Raw genomic sequence first — 22,100 nt, forward strand, 5'->3', positions numbered from 1 at the left:
GGATATTATTATATTAATAAGTAAGTACTCAATATTATAAGAAACAATGGCATTATTTGGCTGAAAAACCGAAAAATAAAGATAAAATATTTCGTTATAAAATTACTCAGACAAATTTTATATTATACACATATTTTATTATTATGAATAAAAAACAGCTACAGGTTTTATACAAAATTAAGGTCATATTGCCATAATGAAGTATGCACCCGTGCTAAATTGTTGACTCAGTATATATAAATTATAATAAGTGTTACAGAGTAATTTAATATATCGTGGAGTAGAGCGTGTATTTTAGCAATTCTGCATTATTTCTAATTACTGTAATATTATTAATATTATACATAGATAATATTAATATATAGATAAAAAGTTGCAATTACTACCCATTGACCTAAATTGCATCATAATATTATAGAATATAGAAAATAACAATATAGGTTTTTCACTTTGTAGTAGATATCATCCTCATAACTCTCTGCTAAAAATTGTATAAATTTATAATGTATGTGATTGTATAAACAAATATTGAGTCAGTGGTAGATGATTAATCTACTCTGTGAACTGCATAATACAATACGACGTAACTCGAACGGGTGCACAATGACTTACTCAACCAAACTGCTGATTTAGAAGTCATTCAATTAATTTCTATATCAGTTGTAAACATACTTCGTCCGGTTTTATACCGCAAACATGTCGACATACGGTCATGTGTCACTAAGGCCCGTATTATCAAATACCAGAATTATATTCGGATTATTACCAGGTCTTGGAGCTATGATTGTGCTCCGAATGGCCATACATTTGTACAGACCAGACATAGAAGATGCTGAGCATCGAGTGAGAGACCATCCATTCGAAAAACTTAACGATTGTTACGACTTTATCATAGTTGGTGGCGGGTCAGCAGGAGCAGTATTGGCTAATAGACTTACAGAAAACCCAGAATGGACAGTGTTGTTATTAGAAGCTGGTCAAGATGAAAATGTACTATCTGAAATACCCGTTTTGTTTCCTGTGTTACAAACATCATCCATAGACTGGCAGTTCATGACTCAACCCAGTGATGAATATTGTCTTAGTATGGTGGATAGGAGATGCAAATGGCCTCGCGGAAAAGTGTTAGGTGGTTCCAGTGTTTTGAACGCTATGTTGTATATTAGAGGTAATAAACGCGATTACGACAGTTGGGCCAACATGGGCAATACTGGATGGTCCTATAAAGACGTATTACCTTACTTTTTGAAATTGGAAGACATGCGTATTCCAGAATATCAGAATGATCCATTCCATTCTACTGGAGGTCCGCTCACGATTGAATATTTTGCATATGAACAACCAATAACTAGGAAGATTCTAGAAGCAGGACAACAGCTTGGATATAATATTTTGGATGTAAATGGAGCATATCAGACAGGATTCACCCGCTCTCACGCAACTGTTCGCGATGGTCTTCGATGTAGTACCGCGAAAGCTTTTCTAAGACCAGCAAGTAAGAGACCTAATTTACATGTTAGTGTACACTCATTGGTAGAAAAAGTTTTGATTGATGAATATAAAAAAGCATACGGAGTGAAATTTACTAAACATGGCCAGAAACGTATAGTGAAAGCCAGTAAAGAAGTGATATTGTCTGCTGGAGCTATACAATCACCACAACTTTTGATGTTATCAGGAATTGGAGACTCCACACATTTGAAAGAAGTTGGTATATATCCGATTGTGAATCTAGCAGGAGTGGGTAAGAATCTTCAAGATCATGTTGCTATGGGTGGTCACTCTTTTCTTTTTGATAATCCTTATGATAATGGAACAGACTATTGTTTTAACTTAAAAACAGCATACATGTTAAATACATTGATAGATTTCGCAATACATAAAAATGGATATTTGTACAGTATGATGGAAGCTGAAGCTATGGCATTTGTAAATACAAAGTACCAGGACGCTACAGAAGATTATCCGGATATTCAATTATTTATAGCTTCCACAGCAGACAATATGGACGGAGGTTGGTTTGGAAAAAGAGCGAATGGTCTGACGGATGAGGCTTATGCTGCACTGTATGAAGATATTTTATACGATCCATCATTTTCTATAGTACCTCTGCTGTTGAGGCCTAGAAGTCGTGGTTACTTGAAACTTAAAGATGCAAATCCATATTCACCACCTTTAATATATCCTAACTATTATTCAGATCCACAGGACCTAAAAGTTATGGTAAGCATTTTAAAATATATTTGTCACATATTTTGTGTAAAAACAAAGTGAATGCATTACTTACACTTTTTTTTTAAATAAAATTATAGGTAGAAGGTGCCCGTATTGTCCAAGCAATAGTTGAACAACCAGCTCTTCGAGAACTTAATGCACGCCCAAATCCGAACAGAAACCCGGGTTGTACAAACTTCGATCTGATGTCGCAGGAGCATTTGGAATGTCAAGCGAGGCATCATACACTCACTATATACCATCCTGTTGGGACTTGCGCTATGGGACCCGTCGACAATCCTAACAGCGTGGTAGATCCGAGACTGAGGGTAAGAAATTGATCAGAATTTGTATAAATATATGTGTACACTAAAGGTCCAATTTAAATAAATTATACTATTATTTATAGGTATAGGTATAGGACTCTATCTGTAAATGGATAGGTCCATAATATTACGTTTTGAATATTGAATTATAATATTTGTATGTAGTGGTCTATTATATTATCAAATTTAATAAGGTATAGAATGAAACTATTATTTTATTTTAAACTTACATATATTTAAATGTAGTTTAAATAAAAATTATGTATATATTTTTCGAGTGTATATATAATAATAACTTGTGTGGGAAAAAAAATATTTGTTATAGTATTTTAGTAGTTTATAAAATTATTATACGATTGACTTGATAAAAGTATGGTGTTAGACAAAATATACTTATTATAAATATATCTAAAGAAATAAATATATTTTCTAAAGAAATACTTTAAATATACATAACAAATAACATCATTTAAGACAGATGTCGTGTCCTGTAGTGCTAATTTAACACATCAGAATTGTATGAAGAAACAACTTTCAAAAATAAAGAAGGATCTTCTATTAATATAAATAAATAACTTTAATTATATGTAAATATTCCTTTAATTACAGGTATATGGAGTGAACAATCTAAGAATAGTAGATGCTAGCGTAATGCCAACGATAGTAAGCGGCAACACAAATGCACCTGTTATTATGATCGCCGAAAAAGCTTCAGACATGATAAAAGAAGACTGGAGCGACGTAGCAAATTACGGAAGTAGTTGTCCACCGATTTATTATAGCAGACAACAGCACGATACCACAGAAAGCGATGGACCAAGCAAAATAACCCTGACTGGTATACATTCAGATGTATTCACTGAAACTTCTAACCTCTTCCCTCATTTACCTACAGATAAGTTTGATGCAAAACCTACGAACATTAAAAATGTCGATGACGATGTTAAACCGCAATTAATAGCTCGTGAATATGAAGCTAAATATAAAGAAATCATTCCAATACATAACTCAAAAGATGGAAAGGCCACCTCTGGTTTGGGACCTTCACGAAATCATTTCAATCCCTACTTCTCTACCGGAAATATACCTTATTATCTTACGCCATATCCTTATTGGAAAGAACCGGATAGATACAATTTAGTATCACAGGTAAATTTTGGAGGATATTCTAAGAAAAATCCGTATCAAGCTGTTATGAATCGATCAAGACCTAAGGTTAAACAAAACAAAAGACCTTATAAGTTTCCCGTCAATCAAAAACCAATATCAGCTTATTACGGCTATAAAGATAATGAAATTCCACTATATTATGAGACTGAAAATATTTCAACACCAAAAGGTCAGAAATGTAAAGCGTGGTTATACTACAACGGACTAAAATATGAAATCGTATTATAAATTATTTGATTAATTTATTGCTAATATGTTAAATTGTTATTATTTATGTAATTGTTACAATAATTAAACGTTGGATAGTTGAATAACTTTATTTTTTTAACTAATCCAAAACTAAGAATAATAATAAAAAGAAATAGATTATTTGTAGTAATAGATTGAAATGTAACCTTCCAACTATGCAATGGCGGACATTTCGTACATCAGATTTCATGACGTATAAGAATAGAAATAACAACAGTATACATACATTAAATATTTCGTAATGTAAATAGAAAGACACTTGACTAGAATAGCTGAGATAGTGACATCTAGTCTCAAACTAGTAATGCGTGAACTATACGAACTAGACAACTGATTACTTACGTCAATACTTCATTGTTAATTATTCGTATATACAAAAATGTAATAATGTAACATATGTTTGTCTGCTTTTTGCATTAGGCTTCTCGTGTAGGCCATGCTGAAATTACTAGAATTGCAAGCCAAGTTCTTCATAGAAGCGTAGAAACTTTCTATTGTCTTCACGGGCTCCACGGAGCAACCTCACCTTTCCGAGGATTTCTGTGCTTTGAGTGGCCATTGCTTTGTACTCAGATTCTGTTAGCGTATTACTACATATACATAAGAACGTTATATATACCACCTAGATTAATACTTATGAATACAAATATTTGCATTGTATAGGGATATCAAACCTGTTAGTTATAGAATATAGGTAGGTGTATTAAAGCGCTAAAAGACCAATTGTAGTCATATTGCAACACAGGTCTAGCCTTGTTGTCAATGCTTAGATAGGCGTGACTAGGGCACGACGTTACGAAATATTTGTCAATGATTGTCATTGTATTAATAGACATGTTAGAAAAGTTTAACACTGTGACATAATGTGGAAATCCATATAATGACTAGCAGCGGCCTCCGAGTTTGGCTGACAGTAGTCTGTTATTTTTCTTTTACGTGATTTTATAACACAACTGATTTCCATAGAATTACATGCTATACAAAGATTTGTATTCATGAGTATATCTGGATATTTCTCTATATTATGTATGTGTCTAAATATGTTTATGAACCCACTTGAAAACTATATATTGTTAGAGTAAATAATATCCGTTTCTATGCATGTGTGTATACAATACGACAGGTAAATATTCAATTAGAAAAAGGTTTGTAATACTTCGTCAAAATTTCACATGTTAATTTACATAAATTAGTTGGAAATTATAAAAGACAATTACCAATCTTAGGTTGGTTGAGTCTGTGTTTAGCAATAAAGGATCACGGAAGGTAAGGTATCAGTGCATTTTTTTTTGCTATTATTATTATTATTAATAAGCAGATATATTCTATTTTTTTTATAACTATGTACGAGAATTTAATGAACTACTAAATTTTCATATTTCCTGATAATTATTTCGAGTTTCTTCTTCAATTTAAGTCAAGTCTCGTATACTAATAGAAAATGAAATGTACGAGTAAAAGGGACATCCTGATTTTTTTTTTCTGAATGCTGTTGGCCGAAGCTGGCCTTTACAGCTTCACCGGACGATAGGGGGCGAGTGCAGATGGCACTCCAAACCCGCAGAAGGACTTATGGAGCGGCTGAAGGCCAACTCCTGCCTGACGGATACGACTTTAGCCTGAGGGCACCGCTAGGGGTTCGAACCTCGGCTCGGGTTTTCATTTCGTTCGTTCGTTCATTCAGGGGCCATACATCTGCACCCTGTGTGTACCCTGCTTTATCTCACTTGTAATTTTTTAATTTTTTTGTTTCATCAAATTTATCAGTAACTAGTTGAGCCCGCGGGGTCTCCCGCATAAATTTATAACTTGTGTTATTGTGATGTATAAGTTATATTACTGTAAAGTTTAAATCAAATTCCTTTCAGTAGTTTTTAGGTGACAGAATAACAGATTCATACATCTATCCATTTATATTCACAAGCTTTCGCGTTTATAATATTAGTAAGAAGTAAGATAGCAGGCCCGTGTTACTTTAAATAATTTTTGTATAAAATTTCATACAACAATTATTTAAAGTAACACGCGCCTGAGTTAAAATTATGTATATCTCAGCACAGGGAGTCCGATAGAATAAATTTCGGTTTGTTTCTCATAACAAGAGTACCAATTTCTAAAACTTAGCTTTTATTTGCGTAGCTTGTCATTGTTCTGATTTTTATATCTTTAATTGTAGTAAACTTTACGCAATATATGGGAACAAAAATAAGTGATTCACAGTTACCTAATTTTATGTTCCTAATTAATCGTCAAAGATCCTGAGAAATCCGTAATACCTTAATGCAAATGTAACATAGTAGAATTATTGGATTTATAGTATCGATATTCAAATCCAGTACAATGTTGACTGCATTGCACCAAATTTGAACATTGGTGCTTTTTGAACTTCACATGCTTGAGATGCAAAACGGCGAATGAAATCGCGGGTTCGAAGTAAAATATATATAATCGGAGAAGAAGGTTATCACACATTGTACATACAAAGTGGGTAAAGTGTCTAGGGTCTTCTCAATGGAAGCTTGCAGGACGAGGGAAGTGTAAGTAAGTGATACATATATGATACACAATAGAAAGCAAAAATCCAATATGAAAAAATATTTTTGAACTTTAATTTAATAGTACAGTCCCTTCGTTCTATAAAATCTTTACGTAGTATAAAATGAACTGACTTTCGCTGTCTGTTTGTTGAGATCTTTTAAACTATGCAATGGATTTTAACGCAGTTTTTTACAATATATAGAGTGTGATTCAAGAGAAAGGTTTATATGTATAATACATGTACATCCGTACGAAACCAGGGCGGGTAGCTAGTTTATAATAAAATCTGGAATTCTATATTTTTCGGGGTTATTGTGAAAGAAAAATTTCTATTTCTACGAGTATTTTACGCAACGTGTGATGTATGGAATACAAGATAACCGAGAGTAGGGGGTCACTTGTAGGTCGTTATAACGATAGTGCAATACGTCTATTGTACTCTGTAGCGTGACTTTGCCTATGGTAAACGTTGGCTTAATAAATTCACTTCAATATATTTACATAGCCATGAATGGTCACGACCTCATCATGCCCTGTTCAAGGAACACCTATGTAGAAGATTCATACACTATGACATAGGAGTCATAGTGTACATAATCCTACTCCTATATTCTAGTATATGCCCTGTTGTTTTCTTTCTTCCTCCTTGAAAGTGGTCCAGAGAGAATCAAATAATAGGATTCTTATCAATGATCAATGAAGAAGAAGAAGGCTAAAAAAGAGAGAGATGGACTTTGAACAAAATCATGTGACAAGAAAGGGAATGAATAACGAGATGACTGTTAACATTAATAAAAAGAATAGAAATAATAATAAATAGGATAAAGAAGAACCAAATAATAAACTGCTATCAATAAATGTGTACATGAGATACACACATTATTGATCGTAGATAAGAATTTCATTCCTAGATTCGTAAAGTATATCACTTAAGATAGAATTTTATAAACTCTATCTTAAGTCATTAGCTATACATATACTGTATCTATTTGCTAGTTTCTAATGCAGTGACTGATGTGAGACTGAACGTAAAATACGTAATATACGCTGAAAATGTTATACATTACAAAACTCAAAGATGTCATATATTTGTTGGTACCTAAATTTCTAGTCAGTCTGATTAAAATCTCATCTACGTTTCCAATAATGACTGTAAAATAATATAGCACATAATATAATAATATGAATTGTTACGCCATATCGTTTCGCAAACATCGAATATATCGGAAAACGGCGCGTTCCATGCTTATACGCACGTAGGCCTAAACAATTGTTCATCCTTATAGTATATCTCACATCCTACTATGTTTCCTTTACCACAAGTAAAAATATGTACATACAAATATTACATTAAATATGTTTATATAAACGTGAAAACGTCGTGACCCAGTGGTTTACTGCTCTGACTTACACGCCAGATGTTGTGAGTTCAAATCTGCCTGACACCACAGATAACATAATATTACATACTGACACTAAGAAACTTGTAAGTCAAGTTATATTTCTGTTATGCTTCTCCGGAGAGAGAAAGAAAGAATAAGAAATGATCGACATCAAATCAAAAATTACAGCAGGAACCATATTATAAACTGCATTTATTTATTTTTTTGGAAATATAACTTTTACAAATATAAATATCCGCATATAACATACTTCAGTTGTCTAGTACTAGCCCTGTTCAGTTTGGAACTAAATAGCGTTGTGTGAAGATTTACTTATATTTCCCAATTTTTACTTGGTTTTCTTTGTTGCCCAAAATATTGCAAATAAAAAGAATACACATTACGTCATTTAAGCATTAGAATACGAATGAGTATGTACAATAGAACCTTATCACATTGAATAGAGAGTAGTCTTCTTTATGTACTTATTTCTTGCGTATAGTGAATTTAAAATTATAGTACATCGGAAGTTCTTTATGCACTATAATCAACACATTTGAGTTACATTTATTTGATCTGTGTAGTATTACAACATAATTGAGCAATAGAGTTCTAAGGTTAGGATTAGAATAATGTACAGTATTTAACCTACATTTCTACGCTAAAGCCATACATTAGTACTTAGTATGGAGAAGGACATAGACGCTTTTTACGAAGCGTTGATCTATAAATCACGAGAATCGAATGTCATGATTTTTTACTCCTCTACCGGTCATATTTGTCAAAACTGGTTTCCTTCGTGGAATTTCCTCTCCCGAAAGTTACTGCAAAAATATTGTCATAGAGAACAAAAATTTGCTTGAAAATAGAAGAGACAACAGATACAAATAAAAAGAGTAGTCTAAAGCAGTTCCATTTCAGGCGAATATCGCATATCGAAAAAAAAATGACATACCGTGTAATTAAAGAACCTTTTTTTTGAAGTAGGTTAAAACTCACAACAAGTCATCCTTAACGAATTGTAAGTAGGCACATTGCGCATTAACATTGACAGCTCACTAAACTCGTGAAACTCGGTACAACTCCCGCGCAGTCTTATACATGCATTGAACGCGCGCGCAAGTTTTGAATTTTCTGACGGTGGATACAGTGATTTATGAGTGAATCAGGTGGGTGATTATCTACTAACATATTAGATAAGTGAAAGTGTTTTTATCTAAATTAATAATAATTTATGTACCCTTCAAGTACATATGTAGTCGGGTCAGCAGGTGAACCTATTGAGTAGCTTAAATATACTAGGCAGGTAAGGTCCAATCAAAAGTTTCAAATATATCTTATCTAAGTGGTAAGTGATTTAATGACTTTATACAACTTCTAATATGTATTACATAGAAAATAAGGATATATTCTAGTTCATTATTTAAATGCTTTATACCAGCTAACCCGCACAACTTCGTCTGTGTCAAATTTTCCCCGTTTTTGCAATAATTTTCATTGCAACTCCGCTTCTATTGGTCGTTGATCCTATTATGTTAAATAGTTTATAACATTCACAAATAACGTAGCTTTCTATTGGTAAAAGAATTTTCAAAATTGATTCAATATATTCAGAGATTACCGCCTATAACCCCTCATACTTTATCTGGTTATAATATTGGAATAAATATATATATAGAGTCGCCAAATATTATTGACAACATTGAATTGTGATACTAACACAATTATTTTACTAATTAGTATCAATTTTTTTATTAACAACACATACACTATGAGATTACAATTATTATCCCTGGCATCTATAGATAATTTACTATTTTAAATATTACATTTACAATTTACTAATTTAATTTTATAAGATCGTTTTAATTTATTCTTAAAATGGTCCTATACAATTACATTACAGCATTCTTGTTGTTCAAGCACGCTGACAGATAGATAAACAAATACTTTAGTCTAAAGCTACGTGAACGGTAAACACAACTAGAACATAAAAACATGTTCTAATATTGTTATTTACTGTTTTAAATTTTGTTTTTGTAGTTTGGATCGGTTAGTAATTTAAGCGATAAATTTCAGCTTTTGACTGTTCGCTAAATGTAACTCAATGAATTAACCAAGATGATACAGAAAGGTCTACTCCTGTTGGATTCTGAGTGTATACAGATGTATATGACTGTATAATAAAAATAAGAACATCTTCGTTTAATAATTACTGTGTGAAAAAAATTCTAAGAGCAACGGGTTCATTTTTGGTTTTTCTACATAGGTATAGAAAGATAATATAATTAATAGAGACAATAATATTGAAGTTCAATGTATGAGCATATTTCCTTATCATTTATATATTTTGAGTTAATAAATGAGTTAGGTTAGTAATTTTTGAATTTCTACATCACATTCTAATAAGTGAATATTATATATAATGATTTGTAATGAACTTATAATGATCTTTCCAATACATTAGCAATATTTTGCAATAGTTTGTAATTTATAAAATTTTTGTAATAAGATACTATTACTTTTCTAAAAATGTCAATATCGAAATTATAAAATGATATTGATGAATATATCCTCACAAAAAAGAATTATTGCCCCATTGCGGGGCATGGATTACTTCTAATATGAGTACTACACTATAATAATTTGCAATGTAATAAGCTGTGAATATCAGATCGACCTTTACGAGGTCACCCCAGGAAACTATCTGAGACATGATGAGAATGCTACAATGGGTTTACTGATGTCATCCAACAATGGTGCCAATGAATACTGTTAGCACAGCCTGGGGCACTATTATATATTCATCTATTAAAAAGTCTTTTTTCTCTGTACCATTAATTGCAGTTAGACTAAAAACAAAAACTTGAAAAAATAAAACTATATACATAATATGAAACACTAATATAGAATTCCTTTTAAATGATTTGGAAAAAACAACAATTTTTATTGACGCTATAACTCATTAGTAATGTTATGAAATGTTTCAATTTGACAGTACATCACTTTGTTATTGCATATAATGAAAGGTAAAGTTCATTTGTATTTAAAAAAACGTACATTCAAAATTTAAAATAAATATGTTCACAACTGTCATTTAGATGTCACTGTGGGCACAGGCATTGTCAACTATTGCCATTGTCCAGAAATAACTGCATTTGACAACGTAAAATGAACATGGCCTTCTGTTGCCATGTCAATTTAATTAAGAATAAAAATACATTTTTTATTTCAAAAATCGAATTCTCACATTAAATTTTTGGTGTCAGTCAGATTAAAACTAATGATATTCAGGTTTTTTATACGATATGTAAAACTTAGCAATGATAATAATTAAAAAAGTTATAAATATTTTTTTGTAGTTACCTCTATAAAAAACAAACTATTTTGACGTTATGTCAAAATATTATATCGTGTATATGAAAGAATACCTATATATGTATATTTAGCAATGTTTTATGTGAAATACAATACCTTTTTATCATTTATGTAATCGATTCCTTAGTCGGTTCTTTGGTATATATTTCTTTTATTTAGCCAGTAAGAAGATATGTATGTTGACAACTTTTATTTTTCGCTCACATTTATAGTAAGTCAAGTGCAGGATTTTTCGTAACAACTCCTAAACAATGGTAGTTAATTTTTGTTGATTTCACCACGACGTGCTGATCAGACTAGAAAACCAGTGGGGGCTGATAGATTGAGGAAGATATGAATCTTCGTTGATGGGTACCAGACAATTTATAGAAATACTTAAATACATATATAACATACATAAAAAACACTGAGACCGATACTAACAATCATATTCACGAATACAAATGTTTGGACCTTGCGCGGTATCGAACCCGCGACCATAGGAAGCAAAGCGGTGTGCTTCTGAAGCCGTCAAATTAAATTGACTACGAACAACGGCATAGAAGCAACACTGAATTAATCCACATTAATTGTAAAGAAAATTGTAGTTTTTTTTTTTGCAATTCATGAACATTCATGTGTTTTTTTCTTTAGACCGCCTTTGAATACGTAAGACATATGGCCAGTTTGTATTCAAGTGTACATAGATGACACAGTCATGACAACTTTACACGTCTTTGGATACGAAATAGACACTTATTTTCCGGGTTGTGATTTTTGTCAAGTGTGATTACGCCATGAAGTTCACTACGAGTTTCAACAGTTGAACTTTACTGGTCCTTGCATAATATTTACACTTATACATTGCAATAAAATTGCCTATGTGCTAATTAAAGGCTTTGATTGTTTATATGTGTATGCTATAGTCAGTCATCTCTATTTATTCGAATATACCTTGACTGATGTGGTAACAGCGTATGGATTAGAAAACCGGCAAAGCGCAAATCAAACTCATTTGCTCAGGGTTATGTATAAAAAATATGTACATACACCTATATAAATTTCTGTACTACAATTATTTCCATAAATGAAGCTTCTTATTGCTCAGAATGCGTTATATTTTCCTATAAGAATACGCTAAAATAATATTAAAATATTAATCATAAAAAACTTTGATTTATGATAATCATATTATTAATTATTTATGAAAAGTTTTTCATGATTATCACACAGGCTGCGCTAATTCTATGTGACGAAAAGAATTAGTAAGGAACTAAACTGAATTTCTTTTTTAAATTAAATCTTGTGCATACACAGGTATTGTCATTTAAGTAATAATTTAGTGAGTAATAAATAAGTTTAAATGTTCAGTAAATATGTTTTAACAGAAGTTTAAAAGAAAAATCGTAACAAAAAATACAATATTAATAATATAAACAATAAATCTCTGTAAATCTTTCCTCGGTCTAAGTCTCTTGCAATGCGCTTGAAATGCATCCACGATGCAGTGAAAGTAAGCCGGTCCTCATGACGAAACATTGTATTCAATATGAATGGAGTCAGTAGGTAAGTATAGGTGCATCAGATATATCTCCATACCATACACCATGCTAGTGTAGTTTTACACCAAACCTACCTACTGTGAGACCGAGTTCACATTGCGTGGCTTTAATTACAGCCAGTGTCGAGTTTATAACGCGTTATATGCGTTTTCTTTAGTAATCTTTAATAGGATCCCTTCTGTGTACCAACGAGAAATATTTACGGATTCTTCATCACGCTATTTTAATTAAAAATTGAGTTTTACAAGTTATGATCACAATAAGAATAAAAAATACGACATATTGTAAGTATCGATTTAAATAATAAGTTTAGTCAGTTTAACTACTTACATAATTTTTTTTTATTCTATCTATTCAGCAAAGAACTATAATTATTTTCTTTATTTGCCTGATAAAAAATTGAAAGAAAACTAACCAATAGGCTGAAAAGAAAATGTAATGTTTATAGCTATATGTATACAAATTTATATTTTAAATATTATAAATTGTTAATGTTAATATTTACTATTTTGTGCCATATAAAAATCTCTATATTCATGTATACAGATACATTCTCTATTTCATCTATTAGATGATACTCTTATAGATATCACTGTTTATATTTGTCAGTTACATATTCTATTAAATATTAAAATTGAAGAACGTAAATAGCAATTAAACACAAAATTACTACGAAAATGATCACGATTGTCAACTACTTAATAACAGCTACACGTAGGTACCCTACCTTAAACATGACTAAACACGCGACAGGCCGGTTTTTAATTACATTCAACTAATATTGACTCTAACTGCAGTCAATGTAAGCAAGTTAGTTTGCAATCACAAATTTGCTGACCTTAGCAGGTAGACAGCTCCTTGTGAAGGAAGTTCCAAGTATTTATTTAATTTTTTCAAAATACAGTTTTTAATTGTTTAATGATTGTTTTATAATAATATATTTATTAATATATCCTCTTAGTTACCAGCTACTATGATTTAAAAGTAATATTAATATTTCATTGTTTGGTAAAAAGGCCTTTATACAATTTAACAAAGATTTTCCGTCATTCTATGGATATTTCATTTAGATTTTTATTGGATGTATTGTTTTGCGGTCCTCACGGAACTTTTGATAAGTCTGTTCTTAATACTTAGTTTATATAAGAAACTCCTGTGACAATTTTTGTTTATCATATAATATATCATTTTAATTTGATATTCTGAATTTTTGTAAAATACTTTCAACCATTTTGTCGTGATGTTTGCGGAAATGTACAAAGTACAAGTACTATTTATTTAGATTACTACAGAGTAAGTACAGCGACGCTGTATATTAAAAAAAGATAATTGTTTTTATTTAAGTATATGTACAATACTAATATTTTGTACAAAGATAGAGCAGTTTCATTTGAAGACATATGGAATATGCACAGTAATAATATCGCCGAATTAAGAATCTCTTTTCAAAGCAAGGTCTCTCAAAGGAAGTCTTTCCTTCAAAATCGGGCATAAAGCGGATTCGGATATCCGATAAATTAATACATATTAAAGATGTTCTAATAAAATTCAAATAAAATGTATTTCCGTATGAATTAGTCGCGTACACATGATGCAGACATTGTTACATTGTTGTAACAATGACACGGTAAATCATGTGAGTTTATGAAGTGTTAGTAATGTCATACTGAACGGAAAGTAATGCTCCTATTCACACAATACCATTGGAACTATGAAACGATTTTTTTGTTAAATTCTTGCAAACAAATTGCGCAGAAGTGACAAGTAAACAGACAAAACCGAAGCAAACGGATGTTGAGCAAGCCCCTTTAGGACTACGCCTATACTACATATTACTAACTGACCACGCAAACGTTGTTTTGCCATATAAACTAAAATCGCTATTTTTAATAGCGATTTTAGTTTATATGGGTTAATAGGGGTTGGTGATAGAAAGGTAGGATGAAAATTTTGAGTTGTGTTTTTTTAATGCCACATTATAAAAAGGAAATAAATAAAAATTTGTCCAAAAAATAAATGTTCGGGGTGGACAACCCTTATCATATTAGAATATGCATATAAAATTTCATAAAAATCGATCAAGCCGTTTCAGACATTGTGAGATGAGAATTTTATATTTATACAATACTATTATATACCTTCTTATATATTCATACGAGTGTTCCGGTTATATTTTTGGAAGAAAATCATTCATAACAATTAGGTGCACAATGGCATTGATGAACTAAATTCCTTACTAAATATGAAATTTTAAAAGTCAGTGTCCATTATCCCATCAATTCATACATATGTATAAATGGATGATGAACCAACTCTGACAATACATGTCCCTTCGCCCTTTCGTAATGCAACCATAACGACTATAACGTCGTCTACATACGACCTCAATTTATTAATGTTTATGCGCTCTTTGTCCTTATTAAACGAACCATCACGTAACCCGTGCTCTCACGACCTTGCACCCTGCAATCTTCACTGTTGATTGTTATCTGAAAGCATAACCATAGACAGAGATAGACGGCGCAAGTGGCACAATGACCAAAGACAATTTTTTATCATAACATTGGACACTGTTCTTATGAAAAGTAATTCTAAATTGAATCTACGCAACTACTTTTCCATTTAAATAAACATTTGAATAAAACTGCGCAAGAATTTTTACTTTCAATATGACATTTAATTATTATTTAAATATTCTGAATTCGTAGTTTAAGAAGATATAGGTTCAAGTTAATGTTTGTGTCCTCGTCCATTTTACACACTGATATAGATATATCAGTGATATAGATCCATTGCAAAATAGTAGATCTTCCTTAACAGTAAATGTAATATTATGAATGCAAAAAAGAACAGTTCATATAAACTGGTTCAGTTTGAATACTGACACTGTCTAGCGAGCTGAAACACCTTTCAAGACCGTGTATCGACTTCTTCGAACCGAAACTCAACAAGTAACTATGTAAGGTAAGACTTTTCGCAATGCCTTTAGACCTATGCCGTTTTAAGGTCGAGACTCGTGAACAATGATTGTGTTACCATGTGACAAGGAGTGTTTACATAATCGTTACGTGAGTATCGTATGGCACATATAGGTATTCAATACTGTACTGAGTGCGAAAGGTGCTTGCTGCCTTTCATATGCAATTACACTCATCGTTGACTCTGTTTGCGGATGACTATCATATTTGTTCTACTTCTCGTTACTCAATGGAAGTAATGTCATCATAATATTGTCACTGATGTTCAGAACTATGATAAAATATTTATTTTGTATTATCATAATACTGTCTTTAAATTTGTTGTCACCAAAAAGTTTGGAACAAATCTAGCGCCACTCATATAGCACCATCTAACTCCAAATTAAGCAAAGTTTAATCTAAGATTACTTATAGACATTTGATAAATATTTACATATAAAATAAACTAGAGATATATATATATATATATATATATATATATATATATATATATATATATATATATATATATATATATGGGTTCCTTATGTTCACGTTTCCATCCACCAAGCAGCTATTCTTGTGAGCTGTATTGCGTTTGACGTAATTTCTAAAATTGCAACGCATTAGTGGTATCATGGGTCACATAATAATGTGATGCACGAAGTGTTGTTCATGTATATTGACGATGACTACCGCTTACTACTAGGTGCAGTCAGCTTGTTTGCTATTCCAGTTGTATAAAAATTAATGTTACAAATAATTTAAAAAATTTGTAATGAAACTGGTTTGTCGAAAATAATTCATAGCAATTATTCAGAAATTCATGTAATTGTAATTACTGCCGACAATAACTTTAATAGATTAGCAATATATTCGAAAATAGAGGAAATTACTTAACTGGAACTCGTATATTAACAAATAATATTACAAAGTGCAGTTAACAACAAATCAGATCTGGCTTCGCACGAACGAAGGCGTCATACCGCAATTGATTTTTTAGTCCCTCATTATATTCTTAAATAAATATTATTTTTTTATAACGAAATACAATTAGCAAATGTGAGCGTGGAAAGAAAAAACACGTGGAAATCAATGGAAGGGTTTGTTTTCCACGTTGTTTCTATTCTATACATGGGTTGGTTATAATATAATGTTAATTTATGGTATACTTAGGAATAAATATTACTTGTATTTTTATATTGTTATTAAAGTAACTAGCTACCAATGAAAATGTAATGATACTTTATGTGATAAAAAAGAATGGCTATATATCTATAACTTTAATCAGATTTTTTATAAAATCTGAAATAAAATTCTAACACAAATAGCCATTTGTGGAAATTTAAAAAAAAACAAGAACATATCGGATGTTAGAAGTTTCGATTCCAGCTGTTGTCTTATAATTCTATGTATACACGATTAGTATCAGTAAGTAGCCTTATGCTGTATTAGAAGGGGCAACCTTCATCATTAAACTAATAAACAAGTACATGCATCAATAATTCAGCTAATATAGCACGACTGGCGAACTTGTTTTTATAGGGAAATACACAACGGCATTTCCTAAGTCAGCTTTGGAAAGGTTAGTTTATAAAGTTGACCTGCAGTCAATATTAGTAGTAACCTGTGTTTTAGTCATTGATCAATTAGCCGATTGAAATTTTGCACAAAGTTATCTGTATAAGTCAGTCGCATCTGTTTTGTAACGCTCAGTAGCTTGATGGTCATTTTGTTTATTTTTAGGTACAGTAAAATAACAGGTTACGAAGGCATAGGTTCTAGGAACGGCAACGCATAAGGTGTCATCATCACTTCACTGTATGATCTCTATATCTCTGTATAGAGATAGTACTCTGTCTCTAGTATCTCTGTTATATCTGTAAATGACCGTTGCCACTTTCCATCAGGTGGGCCATCAGCTTAATTGCCATTCTTGTTATATAAAAAAATTTACTTACTGGTCGAACAATATTTTTGTAAATATTTTTTGAAATATTCATTTCCAGGTACAAATGAGGCTGGACTGATACAACCATGGCTCTGGGGACAGTGGCTTCGGTGGCCGCGAAGTCGGCTCTCACGATTGCTGGTGTCGGCACCCTGAGTTTCATACCACTATTACTGGCAACCCTAGCATACTTCAACTACGATATAATAGACCCCGAAAATAGACCTTTCAATCAAAACACTCTTCGAGAGACCTACGATTTTGTGATAGTAGGCGGGGGATCAGCAGGGTCGGTGCTAGCAAATCGATTGTCTGAAGTTGAGGGATGGAACGTGCTATTGTTAGAAGCTGGTGGACATGAGACTGAAATAACTGATGTACCTCTGTTGTCATTGTATTTACACAAGAGTAAATTGGATTGGAAATATAGGTATGCTCCATTTTTTTCTTTTTTTTACTCTTTACTCATATTCTTTTATCGTCATAGAAATTTGAAAATGAATAAATGTTTTATTACGGAATAGAAAGTGGTAATCCATATATAATATGCATCTGCATCAACTTTAGACATAATCTCATCTGTATGATGATCAAATATGTCCTAAATCTAGACTTTAGATGTGAATCTGCATGTACGTATATACTGAGTACTGTATACCATCATGTAAATATAATATGTACCATCCATGAATATCTGAATCTTTACAAAATATTATTATAAAATAAAAGTAAATTTCTTTGTTTCTTACTCATTATCGTCTAAACTAATTGTCATAAAACTAGGACTACATAAAAGACGCAACTTTCAATTCCGGTCAATCAATTTGTTCCACTGATACGATGACGAAAATTAGTCATTATATAAAGTCAATTAAAATTTCAGGACAGAACCACAGGACACTGCATGTCAAGCCATGATAGATAAACGTTGTGCCTGGACAAAAGGGAAAGTTCTCGGAGGCTCGTCGGTTCTCAACACTATGCTGTATATACGTGGTAATAAAAGAGACTTCGACCAATGGGAGTCGTTCGGAAATCCAGGCTGGGGATATGAAGACGTGCTGCCATATTTCAAGAAGTCAATGGATCAACGTAACCCATATTTAGCTAGAGATGTTAGACATCATTCTACAGGTAATTATGAGTTATTAGTAATTATAGTAATTATAGATTGTGGCAACCAAGCTGATAGGCCATCTGACATTCAAGGACAACTGTCACTTATATGCACCCATGGTACCACTTTTAATTTAGATATTCATAATTAAAATATTTTTTACTTAATAATAGTTGTAACCTGAGTTCACGCGGGCAATGTGGAGAGCAGAACAATGTAAATAGGCAGAACTAGAAAAGATAATACATTTTACTTTCTATATTTTTTTGTATAGATGTTATTTTTTATTTGAAATAGTGCATTATTTTATTTTGTCCGATAAATCTCAAAAAGTCTCAAAAAAGACAACTTTTATTGACTTTAGTATAACAAAATAATAACCGAAACTATAATCAGTTACATTAAAAATTTCACTTAATGTTACTATAATCACAGATAACATAATATTACATACTATAATTATTATTTGAAGGCGTCGAATTTTAATTCACTCAAGAGCCATGATTGTGACGTAACTAATGAGGTGCAGGCAGGTTGTGTAGTAAGGTCGTGATCATGGCTCTTGACCATCAACATAAATTTAAATAAATTATTAACGTGTTATTACTATTTACTGTAGAGTAAAGAAATAAATCAATGAACTGTTGGTTTCAGGTGGTTATTTAACTGTCCAAGACTCTCCTTACAACACACCAATCGGTGCAGCTTTTCTTCAAGCCGGTGAAGAAATGGGTTATGATATCGTGGATGTAAATGGAGCGCAACAAACTGGCTACGCCTGGTATCAGTTAACTATACGGCGTGGAACCCGTTGTTCCACTGCGAAAGCCTTTCTCCGTCCAGTTAGATTACGTCAAAATCTTCATATTGCTCTATTTTCACACGTTACAAAAGTATTGATAGATAAAGAAACCAAGAGGGCATATGGTGTGGAATTCTTTAGAGATGGTAAGATGCAAATTGTTTATGCCAAAAAAGAAGTGATTCTCTCTGCTGGATCAATTGGATCTCCTCAACTTCTTTTACTATCCGGAGTTGGACCTGAAAGCCATCTTCGTGAAATTGGCATCGACGTTTTGCATGACTCTCCTGGTGTTGGAAAAAACTTACAAGATCATATAGCAGTAGGTGGTCTAGCCTTTAAAATAGACTACCCAGTTAGTTTAGTCATGAATAGACTGGTAAATATAAATTCTGCACTTCGCTATGCTGTTACTGAAGACGGGCCTCTGACTTCGAGCATTGGATTAGAAGTAGTTGCCTTCATAAATACCAAGTATGCAAATGCCTCTGACGATTGGCCGGATATTGAATTCATGATGACTTCATGTTCAACAAATTCAGATGGTGGTACGCAGGTCAAAAAAGCTCATAGTCTCACTGATGAATTTTACAATGAAGTCTTTGCTGAAATTAATAATAAAGATGTTTTCGGTATATTTCCTATGATGCTTCGACCAAAGAGTCGAGGATTTATTAAGTTGCGATCTAAGAATCCTTTTGATTATCCACTAATGTTCCACAATTATTTAACGCATCCGGATGATGTCGGTGTTTTGAGAGAAGGTGTTAAGGCTGCAATAGCTGTCGGAGAAACTCAAGCAATGAAGCGTTTTGGAGCCAGATTTCACAGCAAACCTGTTCCAAACTGCAAACACCTTCCACTATATACAGACGAGTATTGGGATTGCCTTATACGACAATACACCATGACGATATACCATGTTTCATGCACAGCTAAAATGGGACCATCTACTGATCCTATGGCAGTGGTTGATCCTCAGCTGCGAGTTTATGGCGTAGAAGGACTTAGAGTAATAGACGCTAGTATTATGCCTACTATCACCAATGGGAATATTAATGCTCCAACTATTATGATTGGAGAGAAGGGTGCTGACATGATCAAAGAAATATGGCTACAAAAAAGACGTCGTAGGTCAAATAGATGTTCCAGATTAGGACAATTAGGTGTTAAGAGTAAACGTCAATATCCTCTTTGCAAGATAGAGAGATGACGTAATAGTTATAGAAATCTAGACAAAACCAAGGGAAATTAGGCCATATAATCTGATATATTATTAGAGGGTATTCGTTTTAACATACATGTGATATTATATTTTTCATTAGTTTATATAAAACAACGTTATCGGTTCTAGTCTTGGATACATAAGTAGGGATGAATTGCTGACAATAAAATATGCTGATCACGCCTAATTATTAAGTCAGTAGTAGTTAATTTGTACATTTAAGATTACATTATTTTCAATTAAGAGTTTGTAGCAAATTATACGTAAAATGTTTATGAAATATATGATGACCTTGATTCGCAGCTTTGTTGTATGGAAAAGGGACTTAATTTTTTTATATTCATAGTACCTAATTTTTGTTGGACATGACAATATCTACCAGTTAGTATAAGGCTCATGTGTATGTCCTGACTGTAGGCTTATGTAGTTCGCGAACGCATTAGTTCGGAAGAGCGCTTCCAAATATGAACTACTTGAACTAGTTCGCACATCTTTCATTCTTTAGTTCGTTTGATAAAACGCAACAGGTCATGTTAAAAAATACAGGAGCCAAGCCTGTGACTCGGGTTGAAAACGAATGCAAGAGAGCTGCAAGCAAAATTGAGCTATTTTAGTCAACTATGCACAAGACTGACTGATCGACGTAGAGCATTGTAAGGAATAAGAAAGATAACATAATGCACATGTTTTTTTATTGTATATTAAAGAATAATGCATGTACATTCAGGCGTATTAAGTAAACATATTATCTTCATTCTTCTTTAAAAAAATCATTTTAAGTAAAAGTACAGTTTATTCTGCGGCATTTTAGAATAAAATTCTTTACTACATTATGAGGCTCATTTAAGACTGTTAATTTTATTTATGGTGATAAACAAAAAGGTTACCAAGCTATCGTTGATCAAGAAGCCAAACTATCGTGTAAAACCAAAGTTATTCTTACAGATATTGTTGTGACCATACTCGTGAGCTTTATAAATTATAAAATTCAAATACTTCTTATTTGATAGCTTTAATTCTAGATAAATCTATTATATTATTTTAAGATCTTTGTATCTGACATGTAAATATTGTGTATAAAAAACAGTAAGTTATTAATTAATGCGTGGTTGTGTTATATGGGTAATTAAGATATTTTTATATAAAACTACTTACTATTATACCTGACAATTAGAACGCTCATCGCTAGCATCTTTGGATACAATCACTCGCAACTAACTTTTTAAATATGATTTGATTTTATGTTAATT

The 22,100-nt window shown here is 32.0% G+C and overlaps 3 protein-coding genes across 4 annotated transcripts in view; 2 read left to right on the top strand and 1 right to left on the bottom strand.

Annotated features, from left to right (window-relative positions):
* The window catches only part of LOC131844581 (flotillin-2), a 247,835-nt gene that overhangs the window by 52,847 nt on the left and 172,888 nt on the right, over positions 1–22,100 (bottom strand). The window lies entirely within an intron of this gene.
* LOC131844493 (glucose dehydrogenase [FAD, quinone]-like) lies at positions 697–3,938 on the top strand. The gene is made up of 3 exons (XM_059193401.1): positions 697–2,223; positions 2,313–2,543; positions 3,150–3,938. The coding sequence occupies exons 1-3, from the start codon at positions 697–699 to the stop codon at positions 3,936–3,938; spliced, it is 2,547 nt and encodes an 848-aa protein (XP_059049384.1).
* On the top strand, positions 8,964–21,571 carry LOC131844510 (glucose dehydrogenase [FAD, quinone]). The gene is made up of 4 exons (XM_059193424.1): positions 8,964–9,048; positions 17,765–18,136; positions 18,590–18,840; positions 19,478–21,571. The coding sequence occupies exons 2-4, from the start codon at positions 17,793–17,795 to the stop codon at positions 20,836–20,838; spliced, it is 1,956 nt and encodes a 651-aa protein (XP_059049407.1). The 5' UTR covers positions 8,964–9,048; positions 17,765–17,792; the 3' UTR covers positions 20,839–21,571.

This window comes from Achroia grisella, unplaced genomic scaffold (genome assembly GCF_030625045.1).
Source record: "Achroia grisella isolate CSIRO2021 unplaced genomic scaffold, CSIRO_AGI_Agris_v1 utg109, whole genome shotgun sequence".
Classification (NCBI taxonomy): domain Eukaryota; kingdom Metazoa; phylum Arthropoda; class Insecta; order Lepidoptera; family Pyralidae; genus Achroia; species Achroia grisella.